General features: G+C 42.2%; 1 protein-coding gene across 1 annotated transcript in view; it reads right to left on the minus strand.

Annotated features, from left to right (window-relative positions):
* The window catches only part of LOC137431082 (CST complex subunit CTC1), a 441,606-nt gene that overhangs the window by 195,568 nt on the left and 223,556 nt on the right, over positions 1-22,482 (minus strand). The window contains exons 4-5 of the mRNA XM_078782659.1: positions 16,909-17,107; positions 7,057-7,295 (exon numbers count right to left, since the gene is read on the minus strand). Of these exons, the coding sequence (XP_078638785.1) occupies positions 7,057-7,295; positions 16,909-17,107 (438 nt within the window). The remainder of the gene's footprint in view (positions 1-7,056; positions 7,296-16,908; positions 17,108-22,482) is intronic.

A 22,482-nucleotide genomic window follows, 5' to 3' on the forward strand; every position in this document is an offset into this window, starting at 1 on the left:
GCGAGTGCAATTAAAACTGCATGTCAGGTTTTATCACCAAGTGTGCACCATTGTTGGAGGGAGCCAGCGCCTCCATTACAGGCCGATACGCCATTTTGTCGTCAAAGAGGCTGTCAGTTTGGTGCATCTTGTTTTGTCATTGGGATTTCCATATCGACCTCACGAGCCTCGATGTTGTATACAAAAAAAAAAAAAAAAAAAAAAAAAAACCCTGTGGATTGCTGTTGGTTTCCATATCGGCTCAATTCCATATCGACTTTTCACCTCATAACTCATCATCCACAGCTGCGCCAATACCTGCTTGTTGTTTTACCGTTCTGCACGACCTCGATCTACAACCAGCGTGGGGATCCGTGCACGGACTTTGGGGAATGTTACATTGCACTCACATTGGCGTCATGCGTTCATTGCTTCATTGGTGAATTCTGGTACCATCATATGTATTGTTAATTTGATGCAATTGACATTTTCATTGTACTTTCTGTAATAGTGTTATTATTGTGTATGTGAGAGTTCTTAATACAATTACTTGTTTTGTTCTACAATTGCATTGGTGTGGTTTTACCATGGTTTATTAGAACACGCAAAATAACATCTTTCTGCCGTGTTCCCGCTCCAGACTCTGAGGTGCACCGTAACCGGGGTTTGGGGAGGTAATACGTAACAATATGCTGAATTTACAAGTAAGCACTATGGGGCAGCAACTGCAGTGTTTGACGGGTATGGGGCAGGTCCATCAACACAACAACAACATGCATTTTAAAGGCCATTTTCCCTGCTAGAGCGGGGGTTAGCCTTGCGGTCCCCATGACAATCTTCTCCATTTTGCCCTATTTTCTGCATCTCTCCTTGTTAACCCCCTTGCCCGCATTTCTTCTTCCACCATCTTCAGCCAAGTCTTTCTCGGTCTTCCCCGTCTTCTACTTCCTTCTACATTCATTTCCATCACTCTTCTCAACCAGTCACTTTCATCCTTCCTCAACACATGACCAAACCATCTCAACCTGTTCCTCTTCACAGCATCAATCACAGGCTCTATTCCCATCATCTTTCGCAATTCATCATTTGTCTTCCTCTCTCTCAACGATACTCCGCACATCCGTCGAACCATTCGCATTTCCACCCTTTCCAACCTTCGTTGGAAAGCAGGTCCCTCGTATGGGGCAGGTCCCTCGATAAAAGACAATGCACACCAGAGACGGGAAAAAACCATCAATTATCCGGTTGTGAACTTCACCAGTGAAACCGAATTTGAAGGGAAGCAGAAAGAATTCCTTTCAAGGGGAAGTAACAAGTAACAACTAATCAGCTTAATAAGTGATGAACTGAGGAGGGTGAGCTGGACGGTAATTCAAGCAGAAGGGGACGCTGATGTGGACATCGCTAAAGGCGCAGTTAACACTGCATATGCACATTCACCACGCTGATTGGAGAGGACACTGACTTGTTAATTATTCTTCTCCATTACGCCACAGCAGATGGCAAACCACTGTATTTTAGATCGGACAGTCAGTCAAGAAGCATTCCAAAAGTGTACAACATCAATTGCATAAAGCGTGTTCTTGGCATTGAGTTGTGTACACAATTGTTATTAGGCCCCTACCGGTGTACACCGGAGGGGACTATAGGTTTGCACGCCGTCCCTCCGTCTGTCAGTCAGTCAGTCAGTCAGTCAGTCAGTCAGTCAGTCCGTCAGTCAGTCCGTCAGTCAGTCCGTCAGTCCGTCAGTCAGTCCGTCAGTCAGTCAGTCCGTCAGTCCGTCAGTCAGTCCGTCAGTCAGTCCGTCAGTCTGTCAGTCTGTCAGTCTGTCAGTCTGTCAGTCTGTCAGTCCGTCAGTCTGTCAGTCCGTCAGTCCGTCAGTCCGTCACGCAAAGAACAGTTTTCCGGACTTTTTTTCTGAACTCAATGCTAATGATTTCAAACTTGGTACATGGTTTCCTCATGATAAGTTACAGATCAAGTTCGAACTTCACAACGTTTCGATCATTTTTGACAAAGCTATGGCACTTTGAACTTTGGGAATTCTGATAATTCTGATGATCCTTAACTCAGTGCCATTTTAAGTTTTAATTTCCTTTAAAAAAGATTTTCTCTGCAATAATTGGACTGATTGAGATCAAATTTTCACAGTAGGGGGGGACTCGGTCTGTAGAATATTTTAATGGTAATTATGACGTCACAGGTCACGTGGTTCGGCCGCCATATTGTTTTTCGTGAAAACACGAAAAGCCCTTTTTCTCTGCAACAGCTGAACAGATCGAGGCCAAACTTTGCAGGCAGAATCGCATACCTATGATGAACAAAAAAGTCAATGAGCATGACGTCATGCGTCACATGGTTTCAGAGTTATGATGTTTTATGCATGAACCTTCAAAACCGAGCTCCTCCCTCATTTTTGATCCAATCGAGGGGAAACTTCACAGATCTGTTCAGCATGTCAGTCTACTAAAATGTCCTTTTGGAATTTGTGATAGGTCACATGGTTTGGCAGATATCGTTAATTAAACGAAAATATTTTAAAAATGGATATCTCTTGTTTATTCTAGAGTTCTCCTCAAGCCGCACCGTGCGCCCTCAGCCTTGTCTCGCGATCGTCAAAAGCGCGACACAGCGCACGCTTTCGGGAGGGGCGGAGCCAAGCCGAGCAACATATATATACACACATCAATCATTGATCGTGAACAGGAAAATATAATAAACAAGCGTTACGCCTAGGTCCCCCGTCGGGGAAGTGATGTGAGTTGACAAAGTGGAACACGCAGAAAACATGCTATGATATGATATTTCGCTCACAAGGTTCAGACATACATGGAGGCAGCCATCTTGGATTTTGACGTGGCGACCCAATTTTCAATAGCGTTCTTCCTTATGCCTAGATACACCCACACACCAGAAGGTACTTCGCTTATTTTTCAAGATATTTCGCTCACAAGGTTCAGACATATATATGGTGGCGGCCATCTTGGATTTTGACGTGGCGACCCAATTTACAATAGCGGTCTTCCTTATGCCGAGATACACCCACACACCAAATTAGAAGTTGGTACTTCGCTTATCTTTCAAGATATTCATCTCACAAGGTTCAGACATATATATGGTGGCGGCCATCTTCGATTTTGACGTGGCGACCCAATTTTCAATAGCGTTCTTCCTTATGCCGAGATACACCCACACACCAAATTAGAAGTTGGTACTTCGCTTATCTTTCAAGATATTCATCTCACAAGGTTCAGACATATATATGGTGGCGGCCATCTTCGATTTTGACATGGCGACCCAATTTTCAATAGCGTTCTTCCTTATGCCTAGATACACCCACACACCAGATTAGAAGTTGGTACTACGCTTATTTTTCAAGATATGCAGGTTACAAGGTTCAGACATACATGGCATCAGACATACATGGCGGCGGTCATCTTGGATTTTGACGTGGGTTGCACCCACACACCAAATTCGAATGCGGTCCTTCGCTTACGCATGCACGCACGCTCGCACACACGCACGCACACACACACACGCACGCACGGACGGACGGACGGACGGACGGACGAACACACGGACGGAGAGGAAAGCCATAGTCCCCCTTTCGCTCCGCTGTGCGACGGGGGACAATTACTGATATTTAGCGCCTTGAAAGGTTCTTTGTCAACAACTTATTTTCTCGTGCTTCTGCTGACCTGTCTGCAAGGTGTATAAATCGAAGTCCCGAGTGCGAATCACAGGTGAGCCCGTCCTGAGGTAATTAGCGATTGGGAACGATTCAGAACCTGTGGGTAAATAACCCTTGGTAATTTCCCCAACAGTTTTCCGGACGACAGACTGCCGGTAGGGGACATGTATTGCAGCGCAATACTCAGAATGCTTGTTTCTTCATGCTTTCACAGGATGCGATTCAACGTCCCGTCCCGTGTTTATGGTGTTGGAAAGAAATCAGCCTTTCAAAAACTTGTGAAAGGTGATCCAGTCCTCCAATCCTGTGCAAATGCATTCACTTTACCACGCAAGAACCGCACTGATATAGAAAACCTCAGCAGCCAAGCGATGGCTGTTATGTTTGGTGGGGAAAGTACATGTTCTCTGGCAGCATTGCGTTATGATATACTCACTAAGAAAGTCGTCTCTGCAAAATCATTTGTTATGCCCGAACGTCTTCCCCCAACTGAGTCTTCCACCAAATTCCATTGTCTCAGGGCGTACTTTCAGACCATGACATGGATGGGGATGGACAGTGATATTGATCCTTTAAACTGGGGTTGGAGACTTGAAGACAATCAACTTATACCCATAATGTCTGATATGAATGCTGCACCTGACACTATTGAAAATGGTACATTACAATATTGCGCAACCGGTTGCAATACCCCCCTTTGCAGGTGCAAAATATATGGGCTTCCATGTACTTCTGCATGTGGATCATGCCAACTTACATCCTGTGACAATTCACACCAACCAGCTTTCAGAGGAACTAGAGGACAGTTTTGAGGACTAAACCGTGATGGTGAAAGTGACAGTTACTTTTTTTACTATTGCATTTAGTATGTATAAGATTTTTCACTAATTTCTTTAGTGTACTCTCTGAAATACATTATTCTGAAACATGTCAATAAATTTTACTCTAAACAAGTCAGGAGACGACGATGGTTCACGAGCGAGCAGTATTCAATGACAAAGGATGGACTATAACCGAAACAGGCCCGGACTGGGGGGTCAGGGGCCCACGTGGCAGGTGTCGGCCCCCGACATGCGGTGTTCATGCCTATTTACAAAGGGCCCCAATGCGCTGTGTGTGCAGGCCTTTAAGAGCCAGCTGGATGTAATTGTGTGTGGTGCTGGCCTCGAAATGTCAAAACGAAGGTTACTGACCTTGAAATGAGATAGAAAATAATGTATAATCAGTTATGAGGTTAGTTAGCTGCACAATACCGAAAATTCGGTTTGATTCCGACAACTTTGAAAATTTGACCATTGTGACCTTCAAAGGTCAAAGATTCTGAAATTTGTTGGAAAACTTGTATTTCATGATGTATGTGATAATATAAGATCATGTACGACATTTCACCCTATCAGGAAGCGAAAAATGTAATAAACCCATCAAAAATCGACTTTTTAAAATTTCGTGACCTTGTGGCAAAAATGAAAAATCGAGCTCCGTGGAGCTAGACACATGACATTGGCCTAACCAAATACCGAAACCCCTGTCAGATTACACCAACTCCCTCGGAGAAGATGTAGCTTGAACTCGATTACCCCCTAAAAACACATCTTTGTCGGGCGTGGCTCCGCCCACAATGGGCGCAATACGCCCACTCGACGCAGGACACAACTAGATCATGATATCAACCTCCCACCCAAGTTTCATCAAGATCGGATGATATCATCGGGTAGTTATGCTGCGGACAGACAGACACACAGACACACACCGATGACGAATAAAGTGGTCACTCTGTTTGATAAACATTGGTTTGATAAACAGTGGTTTGATAGGTTTGATACAGTGATAAACATTTGAGTGATAAACAGTGATAAACAGTTTGTGATAGTGATATGTGATATGTGATAGTGTGATAGTGAAACAGATGTGATAGTGAAAGTGTGATAGTGTGAATAGTGATAGTGTAATAGATAGTGTGATAGATAGTGTGATAGTGAAACAGTTTGAAACAGATGTGATAGTGAAACAGTGATAAACAGTGATAAACAGTCACAAAACAGTGATAAACAGTGATAAACAGGTTTGATAAACAGTGAACCAAAAAACTGATATTTGCATTCTTTGGTGGTAAAACTGCTGTACATGTGAAATAATATGTGAGTTATTGGTAGGTGCCTTCATTCATGATTGTTGGCCTCAATCTTTGATTTAAGGGTCTATGTAGTCGAATTGAAATTTTATTGGCACCAATGAATTCCTTGACCCTTAAAACCCGAAGTTAGATACCAAAATTATTATTCTACACCTAATAATAAGAAAGTTAGCCTGGTGTTGGCTTAGCGGTTAGGGTGCCGGCTTGAGATCCTAGGATCCTGGGTTCGAATCCCGGTCGATCGCTAAATTAACACCAGGGGGGTTGACTCAGCCTATCATCCTTCCGAGGTCGGCAAATTGAGTACCAGCTTGCTGGGATGAATGATCCCGGTGTTTACCCCGGTTTAGAATAGGTACACCGTATCTCTGCGCATCGTAAGAGGCGACCAAGGGTTGGCGTCAGGAAGGGCATCCGGCCATAAAAACATTGCCTCAAACAGGGAACCATGATTGCCATGGGACCCGCAAGGCTAACCCCCGCTCTAGCGGGGAAAATGGCCTTAAAACGATCATTCATTCATTCATATAATAATAATAACAAAGTTACAGTCACCTTCCTGATTTTCACGGGTCAGCGACGGCAATCTTGGAACTGACCCAGTTTTAACGCACTTCCGGTGATCAGATTTTGGTGGACTTTTTTTTCCTGTCGTTTAAAACACCCAGTAGGTAAAAAGAAAAACACTGAAAAACCTTTTGTTAGAATTTGTTGAAGGGCTGATGGTATATTGACCCGTCTATTTGGCTTTTACAATTTCTGAACAGAATATATAATTGGCAAGTTTGTAATGGCCGAAAAAATAAATCTAGCTGTAATGCTTCCTGAAGTAAATGGCAGCAAACACCACCGCCACCACCCAAACTATACTGATGTGAAAATTCAAAGAAAAATAAAATAAAAGACTTGTAAAAATCATATTTTTATAAGAGAAAGAGAAATGGCTTTCCATTAAATGTTTCAAACTGTGAAAATGGTCAAATATTGCTATTAATTAGCAGCAATGATGAGTTTGCATACATTAAAATTACATTGGTGTCGTATTTTTGAAATTAAAACTCGTTTCGAAAATCGAAATTAATATAACCTGTACGACAAAACAATAAGAACCAACTCAACTTGATCTTTGAAATAATAACCAAGAACAATGTACGATTCGGGAATACATCCATTTGGTCACACTAATGGCTGCAACTACACTTGGATCGTACCAAAGTTCACCAGGGAGGGGATCCATTTCCGTAGATCTCACCTTACAGCAAGTAGGAGGGCTGCCATATCGGAGTACAGAACAGAGATAATGGGCTCCTTTTGAAGAGAAGTCGTTGGCCTTACAGCAGTGGATAAAACGTGTGGTTCAGCGTGCACCTCAAGGTAGCCTTTTGGGCAGCCTCGGGGCTCAAGGCCACACCAGGGCCAGGTGTAAGGGATAAAGGAGAAGCTGCACAGCAAAAGTAGGTGGCCAAGCAAGCACAATGAGAATGTGTGGAACTGAAAAAGAATGTAGGGTGAAAGCAGAAAAAAGTGTGGTTAAGCAAGTCAAAGATATCTTTGAATCAACAAAGTTTGGAGATTACTCGTATAATGTTAAGAACATCATGTCTTTCAAATCACAAGTGGTGTTTCGTATTAAAATATAGGAAATTATGCACAGCAGAGTGCTATATATCGTTTTTGGCCACATCGCTCAATGGCGAAGAATCACATTTGCAATTATGGCATCCGGATCCGGATCATCAGCAACATCTAATCATTCCGTCTTTGTGGACACATGATGTTTACACATTAATCAAATTGTAAGTGGGACATGATGTTTACACATGATTCAAACACTGCAATAAAGATAATCACAGGCAACAATTGAGTGGAATTGAATCGAAATGAATTATTTATCACTTGTCAACCTAAAATGGTAACATTGCACTGCCAAACAAAGCTCACAATCTCAGGATAAAATGTTGTACAATTGATTTACAAATGTGATTAAAACAACAAATGATGACAAAAGTAACAACAATGGCATAACAACAAAACCCCACGATCAAACCATCAAAATTGCACAGAAATAACCTTGTTTTGATATGATTTCATGAGTAATCTAAACATTTTTGGCTTCCTAACAGATATCACTTTCAATGCAAATCTGAGAGAAAGACCGTAAAATAAATTGCTGTTTTTTCCCCGCTCTCTCTGAGAATCGAGGTTCATGAAGAAGCAAAATGATAGTGGGCAGCAGGTTTATGAATAACACAGGGGAAAAACAAAGAAAAAAAAAATCAGAGAAAACAAGGCCTGAAAAGTAAGAATGGGAAAAAATTAAAGTGCGGAGAGAAGAGATCCTGAATGCACAAGGGCGAGAACTCGTGGAAACTAGAAGGGCATTCGGTAGAGCGCATACCTCCGCTGGGCTGAACAGTATATATTTTGTATCCCACTGATCGGCCAGATCTCCATCCTAACTTCAAATTGGTTTGGTCTTGTCAACAAACCAACTCACCCACAAAGTTTTGTCAAAACTCTTCCACAACTTTTTGAGATGTGCTATATATCGTTTTTGGCACCATCTCTCAATGGTGAAGAATAACTCTAAGCTAGAACGACACCTCTTCGACCTTTGACGTCACGATGTCGACCGATATGCCTCCGCCCACATTATTACATCATTACACATACTTGTACCAAATTTGATTTAAATCCCTTTAGCTGTTCTCAAGTTATCACATTTTTTACCTGACCTCTTCATGGCATAATCCAATCAGTTCATCTTTGCATCATATATACTTATACCAAGTTTGTTCAAAATCCCATCACTGGTTCACGAGTTGGCGTGGCAACGTAATTGTAACAACATGACCTCTGATCTTTGACCTCTTGACGCCAAACTCGAATCCGTTTATCTTTGCACCATAACACACTGTATAATTAATGATACCATGTTTGGTGAAAATCCCATGACTGGTTCACAAGTTGGCTCAGTAACAGAATGTTTACCTGACAGAACATTTGACTTTTGACCTTTGACCTCAAAATCAAATTGGTTCATCTTTGCATCATAATAATACATCATCATAATATACATATCATAATATATCATAATATACACATCATAATATACATAACATCATCATAATACATACTTGTACCAACTTTGGTCAGAATCCCATCACTGGTTCATAAGTCATCACGGTAACAGGAGTTTACCTAACATGACCTCTGACCTTTGACCTTGTGACCCCAAAATATAATCAGTTCATCTTTACCTCATTATACATACCTGCACCAAGTTTGACTAAGATCCCTTCTGCAGTTCTCAAGTTATCGCGGTAACGAAAACTTATCACAGATAGCCGGACGGACAACCCAAAAACATAATGCCTCCGGCGACTTCGTCGGCGGAGGCATAAAAATTTCTCAAATCGGCATCCTTATCCGGCTGTTCAACAAAATCGAATGAATTCGTTCTTGGAAAACACCCAACATGTCCATCAAGTTTAATCCAAATCTGTCCACAATTCTATGAGATATACTGCTCAAAGACAGATGGACAGGAGTGAAAGCATGGCCTCCATCCACATTTGGTGACGAAGATAGAATTTTTTTTTTTAAGGTCCATCACATTGGAACATAACGATCAACCTTAGAAATTTCTGCCTTTACTCTACCACCTCTCAAATTCTTTATTGTGGCTGAATAAAATTAATAATTTCTTCTCAGAGTCGATCTTTACTTCACTGCTTTAAAACAGCTGTTCACCACCATCACTTATCTTCCCCCATCCAAAACCTTGATCTTTTCTACCCCCACTAATTCACCCCAAATCCACCTTGTTTGAAATTCCAACTTCCTTCCTGGAAGTCCTGGCAGTGTCCATATGTTTTACACCTCTCCCACCCCCCCCCCCCCCTGCCTCCGCCCCCCAATGCCCTCTCCCTCCCACAGATCTCTCGATGTCTCCATGTCTCTCGGTCCCTGCTCTCAAACGTTGTGTTTGTGTCCTACCCCCTCTCTCCCCATCTTGTCTACCGCTCCCGATGTTATATGTTTTATGTGTCGGTTTGTCTTTCTGTGTGATTAATGTTCGCTCTTTCATGAGCCTCGATCTTGTATACAACAACAACAAAAAAAAAAAAAAAAAAAAAAAAAACTACCTATTTGCAATATATTTGGGAAAAAGTTTTTTTCTTCTTCTTTTTTTAACCTTAAATCCTGGCAAATGCAATGTTTTGGCAGAATTTTGTCTTTTCTCCCCCTTCAAACTTCCACATTACCCAAGGCTGTTTTGCTTTCAATCTCCATTTTTCATTTTTAATCATGTTTTGAAGCCACTTCCCTGAAGATAATACCTTTCAAAATGCAAATTGCTTCACCTCAAATAATTGTTGAAAAATTCGCTTTGAAAAGATACTTTTTTATTCCGAGCAGAAAAAGATTCCATAATTTTATATATTCCGATATAAAACAGGCACCCAAAGTGTGGATTTTCATTTTGGTGAATTAATTTAATGTGCATCAAGAAAAAAATTACATCCTGCTTCAATTCTCAGAGGCGTACAATGAGAAAAGTCATTTTATATTTGGTCTTGGTCACAATTGCACACATTATCTGTCCTTTCCAGACAAGTCTACAAAACAGCTTTTAAGGCCCGATGCCAACAAAATATCCGAGGCCAGATAGGTTCAAACTTGTAGCATCTAGTGGCATTTTAAAGTCATGTAAAGCAACAATGCTTCGCCTTCCAAACAATCCAAGATCTGTCCACATCAAAAAATGGTCTCCAGGGTTGAGCAGCTACTTGAAATACTCATTTGCACAGTTCTTCCTTTTAGTGGGGCGGCTTAGCCCAAATATTCAAAAGAATTGTGCATTTTGTGATACAAGCACCAAATTTGGCACAAATGTACATTAATATGTTGCGAACATTTTCAGATATTGGGCCACTTGAAATTCCGTAATTTTTTTTTTCAAATTTTTTCAAATTTCGTAATTTCAAAATTTTCGGGTGACACCGTCACAATTTCGGTCTTCGAGGCCGGCCGATAGGCAAAGTGTGACCGGAAGGGACGAGGTTCTCCTGACCACGTGGCCCTCGATCTGGGAAGCGAGAGGCGTTCCATTAGTGGACGCGCCCCTCACGCCCGACTTTTGGGCGGCCCCGGCAGGCCGTTTGTTTTGACGTTCCATGACAGGCCCCGCACCCCCACCTCCGGGCCGACCGGAAGCTTGTGCTGAGTACATCATACCTGAACAACTCAGTGAGGCAGAACACAGCAGTGCACACCAGGGTGACCCCTTCAGTGCATAAACCAATTAACCTGTCCACTGCAGGGCATATAGAAATGAAGTTATTTTCTGCATATAATAATAATATAAGTTCAGTTCTATATAACAATTTCTGTTATCACCACTACCACTACAACTACCACTACTACAAGCTTTGTCTGGAATTTTGTGGAGTAACAGACAAACAGACATACAGACAAGCTGGGATCAAAACATTACCTCCTTCCACCATTGAGTGTAGAGGTAAACATCATGGAAATTATATCATGCCCTAGATTTAATTCATGCTTACCCGTGTATTTGCTTCACTGGTTCACAAGGTCTTTTGCATACATGTAATTCAGACTCTCGTCTTCATTGCTGACCACACAATGTTCGCAACATATTAATGTACATTTGTGCCAAATTTGGTGCTTGTATCACAAAATGCACAATTCTTTGGAATATTTGGGCTAAGCCGCCCCACTATATCGGCCGGCCTCGAAGACCGAAATTGTGACGGTGTCACCCGAAAAATTTGAAATTACGAAATTTGAAAAAATTTGAAAAAAAAAATTACAGAATTTCAAGTGGCCCAATATCTGAAAATGTTCGCAACATATTAATGTACATTTGTGCCAAATTTGGTGCTTGTATCACAAAATGCACAACAGGTTTGCTATGCTGCTACACTATTTGGCATTCTCAGCTCTAACGTTAGTTCCATGGAGTATGAATATTCGCTAAATTTGTGCTGCTGCATCCAATCTTACCCTCCTGATGGAGAGACAATCCAAGATTGTGGGGAACTGTTATCTGGCCGTGCCTGCCCCTTAACATTTCAATTATTAGTCCATCTCCCTCCTGCATATGTGTCACCTGTGCTCATCCAGCCAGCAATGTACTGTTCGTGCTTATCCAGTAACATTTATTATCGATTCCCAAAATAAAAACAAAAATAAAAATGGGAATGCATATTTTTTGTTGCACTCCAAGTCAAAACTTTCTGCATGCCTCCAACTGCTTTGCCCATTTTCTCTAGTTTAGAGAATAATTGTCAAAGTCTATCCAGTCCTGCTCTTGGTTCACCATCTATCTATAATTCCACTAATCTCTGTGTGTGTGTGTGTGTGTGTGTGTGTGTGTGTGTGTGTGTGTGTGTGTGTGTGTGTGTGTGTGTGTGTGTGTGTGTGTGTGTGTGTGTCTGTGTGTGTGTGTGTTTGTCTGTGACCGCTGTTTCTCGACAACCACGGGTCCGATATACTTTAAACTTGCCAGGTATATTGCTGGGGACCCAAGGATGTGCCTTTTCAAGGTTTGAAATTAATCGGACAAGTACTTACCGAGCTATGGCGATTTAGCCGTTCGCCGTTCGCTTTGGCGTTGCGAATGGACCAAACCATTGCATGTAAATAGAGGGGGGGGTTCTGTGGTCGTTGCGAATGGACCAAACCATTCATGTAAATAGAGGGGGGGGGGGGGGTTCTGTGGTCGTTACTGCCACGTGGTTTCAAAGTTTTTTTTTTGTTGTTGTTGTTTGCACGCATGTTTTTTTGCACCCACGTACGGGCACGCCCTAGGATGTTTACACACACACACCCCTACACAAATTTTTTTTTTTTTTTTTTTTTGGCAAGGAACGGGCACCCACGTACGGGCACGTCCTAGCTTATATATAGTACGGGCATGCCCTAGTCTATCTATAATTCCAGTAATCTCTGTGTGTGTGTGTGTGTGTGTCTGTGTGTGTGTGTGTGTGTGTGTGTGTCTGTGTGTGTGTGTGTTTGTCTGTGACCGCTGTTTCTCGACAACCACGGGTCCGATATACTTTAAACTTGCCAGGTATATTGCTGGGGACCCGAGGATGTGCCTTTTCAAGGTTTTAAATTAATCGCAGAAGTAGTTACCGAGCTATGTCCAAAAAACGATTCAACCAATCAGAGAGCAGCGAGCTATCACGTGTGCCGAACGTGGCGAACACACTCTGCCTCGGATGGCACATTTGAGAGCGTATTCATTTATTTCCCGTCGGCAAACTATGTTGGCGCTATGTTGGCGTTAAACTATGTTTTAAAACGAATTAAAACGAATTTGCGATTCTTTCGCTTTCCTGCGATATGCGACCTTCCGGAGCTCCCGTGAGAGCGTGCGCCATTACGGATAGTAATTCAATTAAAAACATAAAAACATTGTCCCAATTCAGTCAGAGCGAAGGGCGTTGTTTTAAGCGAAGAGCGTTTTATTTTTCCCCTAAAATTCAGTCGCCGGACGGTGAAAGCTTTTTTTTGGGGGCAGCAACTGGCAGCCACGTACGGCCAATCACAGGACACGTTGTTGTGTCGACGTGCCGTGTTGTTTTCCCTCGCGGTTTGGAATGTTTTTCCTTTTCATTTTTTTTCTCTTCCTTACGGAAGTACGGGCATTTCCTTAAATTTGCGATTCTTTCGCTTTCCTGCGCGTTTGGGCACGCTATGGCGATTTCTTTCTTTACCAAACTCCGCAGGCCGTTCGCTTTGGACCAAACCATTTCATGTAAATAGAGGGGGGGGATTGTCACCGTACTCGCAAGCCGTTCGCTTTGGACCAAACCATTTCATGTAAATAGAGGGGGGGGATATAATTTTAGATATAGATATAGTACGGGCATGCCCTAGTACCTACCAATGGATGCTTTTCAATTCACACTGACCCGACTTCTCGTGAATCTTCAATTTCCTACCTGTGAAATGTTCTATCTATTTCCTACCTACCACTTGTTACCTCTGCCACAAAAGGTGCATGGAGGTTGTGTTTTTGTTACTTGCGAAAATCGAAGATTTTTCAAGCATATTGGTTGGTCTAGTGCATTATTCTGTCTGTCTGTCTGTCTGTCTGTATGTATGTATGTCAGTCACCTAAAGGTCACAATTTTCAACCGATCTTCACGAAACTTCACTAATTGGTACAGTCGGTCATAAGCAAGAAGCCTATTGTTTTTAGGGTCAAAAGGTCCATAGGTCAACATATAGACCAAAGGTCACAAACTTTGTTAAATATCTAAAATCCTCAATTTTCATTCTATTGACTTGAAGTTTTAAGACGATTTGCATATATGGTCACTGAATTCAACCCCCAACTATTTTTGAGGTCAACATAGGCCAAAAGGTCAACATAGGCCAGATTTCTAAAATCCTCAATTTTCATTCTATTGACTTGAAGTTTTAAGAGGATTTGCATATCTGGTCACTAAATTCGACCACCAAGTATTTTTGAGGTCAACATAGGCCAAAAGGTCAACATAGGCCAGATTTCTAAAATCCTCAATTTTCATTCTATTGACGAAGTTTTAAGAGGATTTGCTGATATGGTCACTAAATTCGACCACCAAGTATTTTTGATGTCAACATAGGCGAAAAGGTCAACATAGGCCAAATTTCGAAAATCCTCAATTTTCATCCAATTGACTTGAAATTTTAAGACGATTTGCATATCTGGTCACTGAATTCAACCCCAAACTATTTTTGAGGTCAACATACGCCAAAAGGTCAACATAGGCCAGGTTTCTAAAATCCTCAATTTTCATTCTATTGACTTGAGGTTTTAAGAGGATTTGCATATCTGGTCACTAAATTCGACCACCAAGTATTTTTGATGTCAACATCGGTGAAAAGGTCAACATAGGCCAAATTTCGAAAATCCTCAATTTTCATCCAATTGACTTGAAAGTTTAAGACGATTTGCATATCTGGTCACTGAATTCAACCCCCAACTATTTTTGAGGTCAACATAGGCCAAAAGGTCAACAAAGGCCAAATTGCTAAAATCATCAATTTTCATCTGATTGACTTGAAATTTTAAGTGGATTTGCAGATCTGGGCACTGAATTCAACCACCAAGTAATTTTGAGGTCAACAGAGGCCAAATTTATAAAGTCCTCAATTTTCATCTGATTGACTTGAGGTTTTAAGAGTATTTGCATACCAGGTCACTCAATTCAACCACAAATTATTTTTGTGGTCATCATAGTCCAACAACTTATTTTAGGGATTTCATAAGTATCGTGCTATGCACGACATATTTCTTGATTGTTTGTTTGTTTGTCTGTGAACAGGACGTCGCAAAAAGTTGTGGACGGATTTGGAGAAAATTTGGTGGAGAGGTTGTGTATGTGAGAAGGATGAAATGATTAGATTTTGGTGAGGATACAGATCTGGATCTGAGAACTTTTTAAGTGTTTCTTCACCATTGAGTGATACAGCTAAAAGCAATATATATCATGATATCTCAAAAAGTTATGGACTGATTTGGACGAAACCTGGAGGACAAGTTGGGTGTCTGAGAAGGACAAATCCATTCGATTTTGGTGAAGATTCGAATCCGGATTCAGATACGAGGATTTCTAATTTTTAAAAAGTGATTCTTCACCATCGAGTGATCGGGCCGATATGATATGTAGCTCGGTATCTCAAAAGTTGTGGATGACTTATGACAAGACTTGGTGGATGAGTTGGGTAAGCAACAAGAACAAGCCGATTATATTTTGGTTCAGATCTGGATCCAAATCCGACCAATCAGTGGGATACAAAACGTAAACAGTTCAGCCTGGCGAAGGTATGCTCCACCGAGTACTGTTCTAGTTTGTTTGTGCATCTTTTGTCCACATACACTTTTGTTAAGTGTATGTGGTTTACATACACTTAACACTTAACTTTTGTTAAGTGTTTGTTGGTGGAGTGGTCTTCCACTATCTCTTGCCCAGTTATTGGTATTCAACAGCCCCATTTATCAGGGTTTTTTTCCCCACTCTCTTCCAAGCCTCAATCATCATCCATGATCTATGACATCGGATGTATTCCAAATCGGATGTAGACCAGAGCTGCCTCCCCACATTTAAGCAAGTTTAATCCATTTTCGTTTTGCGTGAGATTCAATATTTTGGTGTAAAGTACTCTAACAAAAACATGAGAAGAAAAAAAGGGCAGGAATTTGGCCAAGATACTGGTGAACAACAGACTATTTTTCAAAGGTACTGTGGAGTCTTTGACATCTACTCGCCAAGCATGAGCACACAGGTGAGCATTATGTCCCTTCCAAAGGATCGTGTACTCATTAATACAAGAAGAACACCCAACGTGAGAATAACCTCTCTCACCTCTCTCACCATAGGTTCTCTGCTCACCTTCACTCTTTCATTCCCCTTTTCTCCCGCCTCTGGAACAAACTCCCCCACTCCCTTCAATCCCACTCCTCCCTCCAGGTCTTTAAAACAGCTGTTCACCACCATCTCTTATCTGCCCCCATCGAAAACCTTGATCTTTTCTACCCCCGGTAATTCACCCCAGAGTCCTTGCAGTGTTCATATGTTTTATTCCTCTCCCACCTCCCCCCAAGTCCTCCCGATGTCCCTGCTCTCAAATGTTGTGTTTGTGTCCTTCCCCCTCTCTCCCCATCTTGTCTGCCGCTCCCCTTGTTATTTGTGTTTTGTGTGTCGGTTTGTCTTTTTGTGTGATTAATGTTAGCTCTTTCACGAGCCTCAATCTTGTATACAAAAAAAACAACCAAAAAAAACCAAAAAAAAACCTGTATTTACAGTTTTCCATCAGATACTATCGTGACGGGTATCATACTCAGACTAAACAATTCAAAGGCAAATAGGCTACCTCTGATCCATCCAATCAGGACACGTGATACACAAGACACAACACAGTATTTGCATTTTTATCGTTCACTATTTATCATCTGTGATTTAGTGGGTCACTTTAGCCGAATCAAAACTCCAAAAAATGCAATCTGCTCTACATGTACCAAAAAGGACCCATTTTGAAATCTCAAAATCAGATACAGTTTTCAAGGAGGAAGACCAACCTCACAGTGTAGCTGTGCTGAGGCGTCACAAATAAATAGGTTGCCATCTTGCAATGTGGAGTGACAATCCAGCGGGACAACGTTATCGCTTGATAGTGGGTGGAGAGGCCTGTCGCTGAGCCAGCCGAGCAGAAATGCTGGAGGGACTTCCTCGTGTGGTGTCCGGCAAAACGACTGCAGTTCCAACAGCGTTATAGGCCTGAGAAAGTCGTTACAAGTGCACATTCAGAAAAAAAAAATGAGCAAAGGCATTTTGGAACATTAAACACTACACTTTTAAGGATGTCTAAATCTGATAACAGTCCACCCACCACCCCACCCCTTTTCAAAATTAATAATTATCAGTTATTATTACTGGTAATTGTCGTTAAAGGCGGCATTTTTTTTTATTACTGGTAAAATATTATTATTACTGGTTATTATTTTTATTATTTTTTTATTATTTTTATTTTATTATTACTGGTTTATTTTACTATTAAACTATTAACTTTACTATTAAAATTTTACTATTAAATTTTTTATTATTACTGGTAAAAAATTTTTTTTTTTTTTTTTTTTTTTTTTTTTACTGGTAATTATTATTACTAGGGCATGCCCGTACTATATATATATCTAAAATTATATCCCCCCCCTCTATTTACATGAAATGGTTTGGTCCATTCGCAAAGCCAAAGCGAACGGCTTGCGAGTACGGTGACAATCCCCCCCCTCTATTTACATGAAATGGTTTGGTCCAAAGCGAACGGCTTGCGAGTACGGTGACAATCCCCCCCCCTCTATTTACATGAAATGGTTTGGTCCAAAGCGAACGGCTTGCGGAGTTTGGTAAATAAATCGCCATAGCTCGGTAACTACTTGTCCGATTAATATGAAACCTTGAAAAGGCACATCCTCGGGTCCCCAGCAATATACCTGGCAAGTTTCAAGTATATCGGACCCGTGGTTGTCGAGAAACAGCGGTCACAGACAAACGACACACAGACATACACACAGACATACAGAGATTACTGGAATTATAGATAGATTACGATTATTATTATTAGCATTATTAACCAGACTTAGCAGCCTAATGGTTCGAGCATCCGCTCTGAGTCCTGGAGGTCAGCGGTTTGAATCTGACTCCGCAAAGTCATACCAAAGACAAAAATGTGATGTGCTGCTTCTTTGCTTTTTTTAAAGCATTTTTAAAAGCATGTGGAAATGACAAGGGCACTCGGTAGCGCGCATAACTCCACCAAGCTGAACAGTTTACGTTTTGTATTCCACTTATAGGACAGGTCTGGATCAGAACCTGAGCCAAAATCATCGGCTTGTTCTTGTTAAACACCCAAACTGTCGACCAAATTTCATCCGAATCAGTCCACAACTTTGAGATATCCTGCTCATAGACAAACAAACAGGGATGAAAACATGACCTCCATCCACTTTTGGTGGAGGAGGTAACAACCATAGGTTGGCAACCATAGTGCAGGTTTTTTTTTGTCTCCATAGTCGAGGCTCATGGAATAGCGAGTACACTGAATGGATCAGGACGTAACCGGCAAAAACAGAACGCAAAACACGCACGCATGGGTTAGACAAGTTGGACACAGAGGATGCATGAGGTGGACAAGATGGATACAGAAGGAAACGCCATGGAGGGGAAAATTGGAAGGAGGGATTTGGGTGGGGTTAACAGGGTAGAAAATATCATTGTTTTGGATTGGGGACAAACTGAGATGGCAGTGAGCAGCTGTCTTTAAGAGCTGGAGGGAAGGATGAGATTAAAGAGAATGTGAAAGTTGATTACACAGGTGCGAAAAAGAAGAACAAGTGAGTGGAGGTGAGCATTGATCCAGGATTTATGGAGTTTCACCAGAAGGGGGTTGATGGTGGACCATATGAGCCCTGCAGAAACCTGGGCGGGGTGCAAAGCACAGACAGAGCAGAGATTGTAACACCAGAAAGGAGGCGGTAGAAGACAGAGACCACCGGCATGTCTGCAAGGGCAAAGAGATAAAGCCCATAGACTCAGCTTCATCACGTGAAATTCCAATAATCTTAAAGGCAATGAACAAACACAAATGTTGTGTTTGTGTGCTTCCCCTTCTCTCCCTATCTTGTCTATCGCTCCCTCTTTTTTATATATTTTGTTTGTCTGTTTGATTTGTTTGTGAAATAAATGCTAGCTCTTCCACGAGCCTCGATTCTGTATACAAAAAAAAAAAGGCCTTGGTTTCCACAGCGTCAAGCTGAGCAATATGTGAGGCAGGTGAGCCAGCCCAGAGCGGAGAGCAGTACTCCATGAAGCTGTGGATGAAGGCTTTCTCAGTGTATAGAAGTTCAGTTGTGCCAAGGAACAACTTTGTATGACGGAGGATGCCCAGTCAGCGGCTTTGAAATGTGGTTTACCCAAGAAAGATTATGGCTAATAGTGAGACCCAGGAGTTTGAATGACTGAACTTCCTCAAGAGGATTGTTGAGAATGTAGAAAGGAGCGTTCGCCAAATAGTCCTTTCGGAGATAGTTAGAGTGTGAGTTGTCAGGATTGAAGGACATATTCCAAGTGTTTGACCAGATGGTGATTTTTTTTTCAAGGTATGACAAGAGGGAAGAGCCTGCAGCCTGCCTGTCTGAAGGTTGAGGGATGTCATCAGGAAATAGATAGAGGAGTTTCCAGTGAGTCAGGGTATATTTATGAAGATCTGGAAAATTACTGGGCCCAGAACATTGCCTTGGGCACTCCAGCCTTGACAGTGAAAGGAGAAGAAAGGGTTCCATTGAGAGTCACACATTGGCTATGAGAGTGGAGGAAGTCAGTTTTTTTATTATTTTTTTTGGATACAAGATCGAGGCTCATGTAAGAGCTAACATCAATCACAAAAAACAACAACGAACGGACACACAAAACATACAAAAAAGGGAGCGGGAGACAACATGGGTAGAGATAGGGAAGCACACAAGTACAACAGCAGAGAACAGGGACAACGGAGGATCTGTGGGAGGTGGATAGGAGAGGGCTTGGGGGGAGGAGGCATGGGAAGGTGAGGGGGGGGGGGGGAGTATAAAACACATGGACACTGCTGGAACTTCCAGGAAAGAACGAAGTCGGTAATTCAAAAAAAAAGTGGATTTGGGGTGCATTAACGGGGGTAGAAGAGATCAAGGTTTTGGACGGGGGAAGATAAGAGATGGTGGTGAACAGCTGTTTTAAAGACCTGGAGGGAGGAGTGGGATTGAAGAGAGTGAGGGAGATTGTTCCAGCGGCATGAGTAAAAAGGAATGAAGGAGTGAAGGTGAGCAGAGAGTCTTGATTTTGGCAATTTCACCAGAAGAGGGTTACTGGCAGATCTTGTGTGATCTGTAGGAATATTTGGGGGACAGAGCACAGAGAGAGCTGGGGGAGCAAGGCCGGAGAGGAGTCGGTGGTAGACAGAAAGACCACCAACCTGCCTGCGGCGAGTGAGTGAAAGGCCCTCGGAATAAGCTTCATCGGGGGAGATTCCAATGATTATTAAAGCTTTGGTTTCAACAGCGTGAAGCCGAGCTAGGTGTGAGGCAGGAGCACCGGCCAAGAGGGGAGAACTGTATTCCATTGAGCTGCGGATGAAAGCCTTGTATGTGGTGAGGAGCTCAGGCGTGCCAAGGAAGGACCTCGCACGACGGAGCATGCCCAGTCGGCAACTGGTTTTGGAGGCCAGCTTGGAAATTTGGTTTCCCAGGAAAGATCATGGCAGATAGTGAGTAATCCAAGAATGGAGTTGGATTTGGATTCCATAGGCAGACAGTTTGGAGAGCAAGGTAGGGTGCCAGACTGTATCGAAAGCTCGAGATATGTCCAGAGAGACAGCCCTGATCTCATGTCTGATATTGAGGGCCTTCATCAATTGTTGGGAGAGTATACACGGCATGTCCAAGATCGAGTGACCAGGTCTGAATCCAAATTGATGATCTGAGATAAGGCTGTTGGAGAAAAGGAATGATTTTATGTCAAGTGAATCTGACTTTCACAAGCATATGATGAGATGAACCAATTGGATTAGAGGAAGAGCAAGAGCCATTTGCACGGAGGTTAATCATCAAGTCCAAAAGAGAGGATCTGCCAATGGGAGAAATCTGAGTTGGAAAGTTCACAGATCGAGTTGGTCCCATGGATTCACAGAAGTCCTTTGCTGAAGTGCCATGGCTGGTGAGAGGTACCAACACCCAGCAAAGTTTGCATGGTGGCAAATGAAATCACCATATATGAGAAAGAATGAGTTGTTAAAGAGGATGAGTGGTTAAAAGTTGATGGGCCGAATGGCCTCCTCATGCATTAAGCTTTCCTTGTTAGGGAACTCTTATTATATTATCACTGTATTAAAGTATCAGCAGCATTATTTTATTTGTCATTTATTATCAAAGTTTGAGTACAGTGTATCCTAAAAACTACTGTTTATCAATGCAACTCTTTGAATGGTTAAATTAAAGTAAATCAAGCAAAACCCTTGAATGTTTATCGCAACACATTATCTATCTATAATTCCATTAATCTCTGTGTGTATGTGTGTATGTGTGTATGTGTGTATGTGTGTATGTGTGTATGTGTGTATGTTTGTCTGTGACCGCTGTTTCTCGACAACTACCGGTCCGATATACTTGAAACTTGCCAGGTATATTGCTGGGGACCCGAGGATGTGCCTTTTCAAGGTTTGAAATTAATCGGACAAGTAGTTACCGAGCTATGGCGATTTAGCCGTTCGCCGTTCGCTTTGGCGTTGCGAATGGACCAAACCATTTCATGTAAATAGAGGGGGGGGTTCTGTGGTCGTTGCGAATGGACCAAACCATTCATGTAAATAGAGGGGGGGGTTCTGTGGTCGTTACTGCCACGTGGTTTCAAAGTTTTTTTTTGTTGTTGTTGTTTGCACGCATGTTTTTTTGCACCCACGTACGGGCACGCCCTAGGATGTTTACACACACACACCCCTACACAAATTTTTTTTTTTTTTTTTTTTTGGCAAGGAACGGGCACCCACGTACGGGCACGTCCTAGCTTATATATAGTACGGGCATGCCCTAGTCTATCTATAATTCCAGTAATCTCTGTGTGTTTGTTTGTTTGTCTGTGACCGCTGTTTCTCGACAACCACGGGTCCGATATACTTTAAACTTGCCAGGTATATTGCTGGGGACCCGAGGATGTGCCTTTTCAAGGTTTCATATTAATCGGACAATTACTTACCGAGCTATGTCCAAAAAACGATTCAACCAATCAGAGAGCAGCGAGCTATCGCGTGTGCCGAACGTGGCGAACACACTCTGCCTCGGATGGCACATTTGAGAGCGTATTCATTTATTTCCCGTCGGCAAACTATGTTGGCGCTATGTTGGCGTTAAACGATGTTTTAAAACTAATTAAAACCCCGGGGGGATTGTCACTGTACTCGCAAGCCGTTCGCCGTTCGCTTTGGCGTTGCGAATGGACCAAAACATTTCATGGACCAAACCATTTCATGTAAAGCGTTCGCCGTTCGCTTTGGCGTTGCGAATGGACCAAAACATTTCATGGACCAAACCATTTCATGTAAATAGAGGGGGGGATATAATTTTAGA

This window comes from Myxine glutinosa, chromosome 7 (assembly GCF_964187855.1).
Source record: "Myxine glutinosa chromosome 7, kmMyxGlut1.1, whole genome shotgun sequence".
In the NCBI taxonomy this organism is placed as follows: Eukaryota; Metazoa; Chordata; class Myxini; order Myxiniformes; family Myxinidae; genus Myxine; species Myxine glutinosa.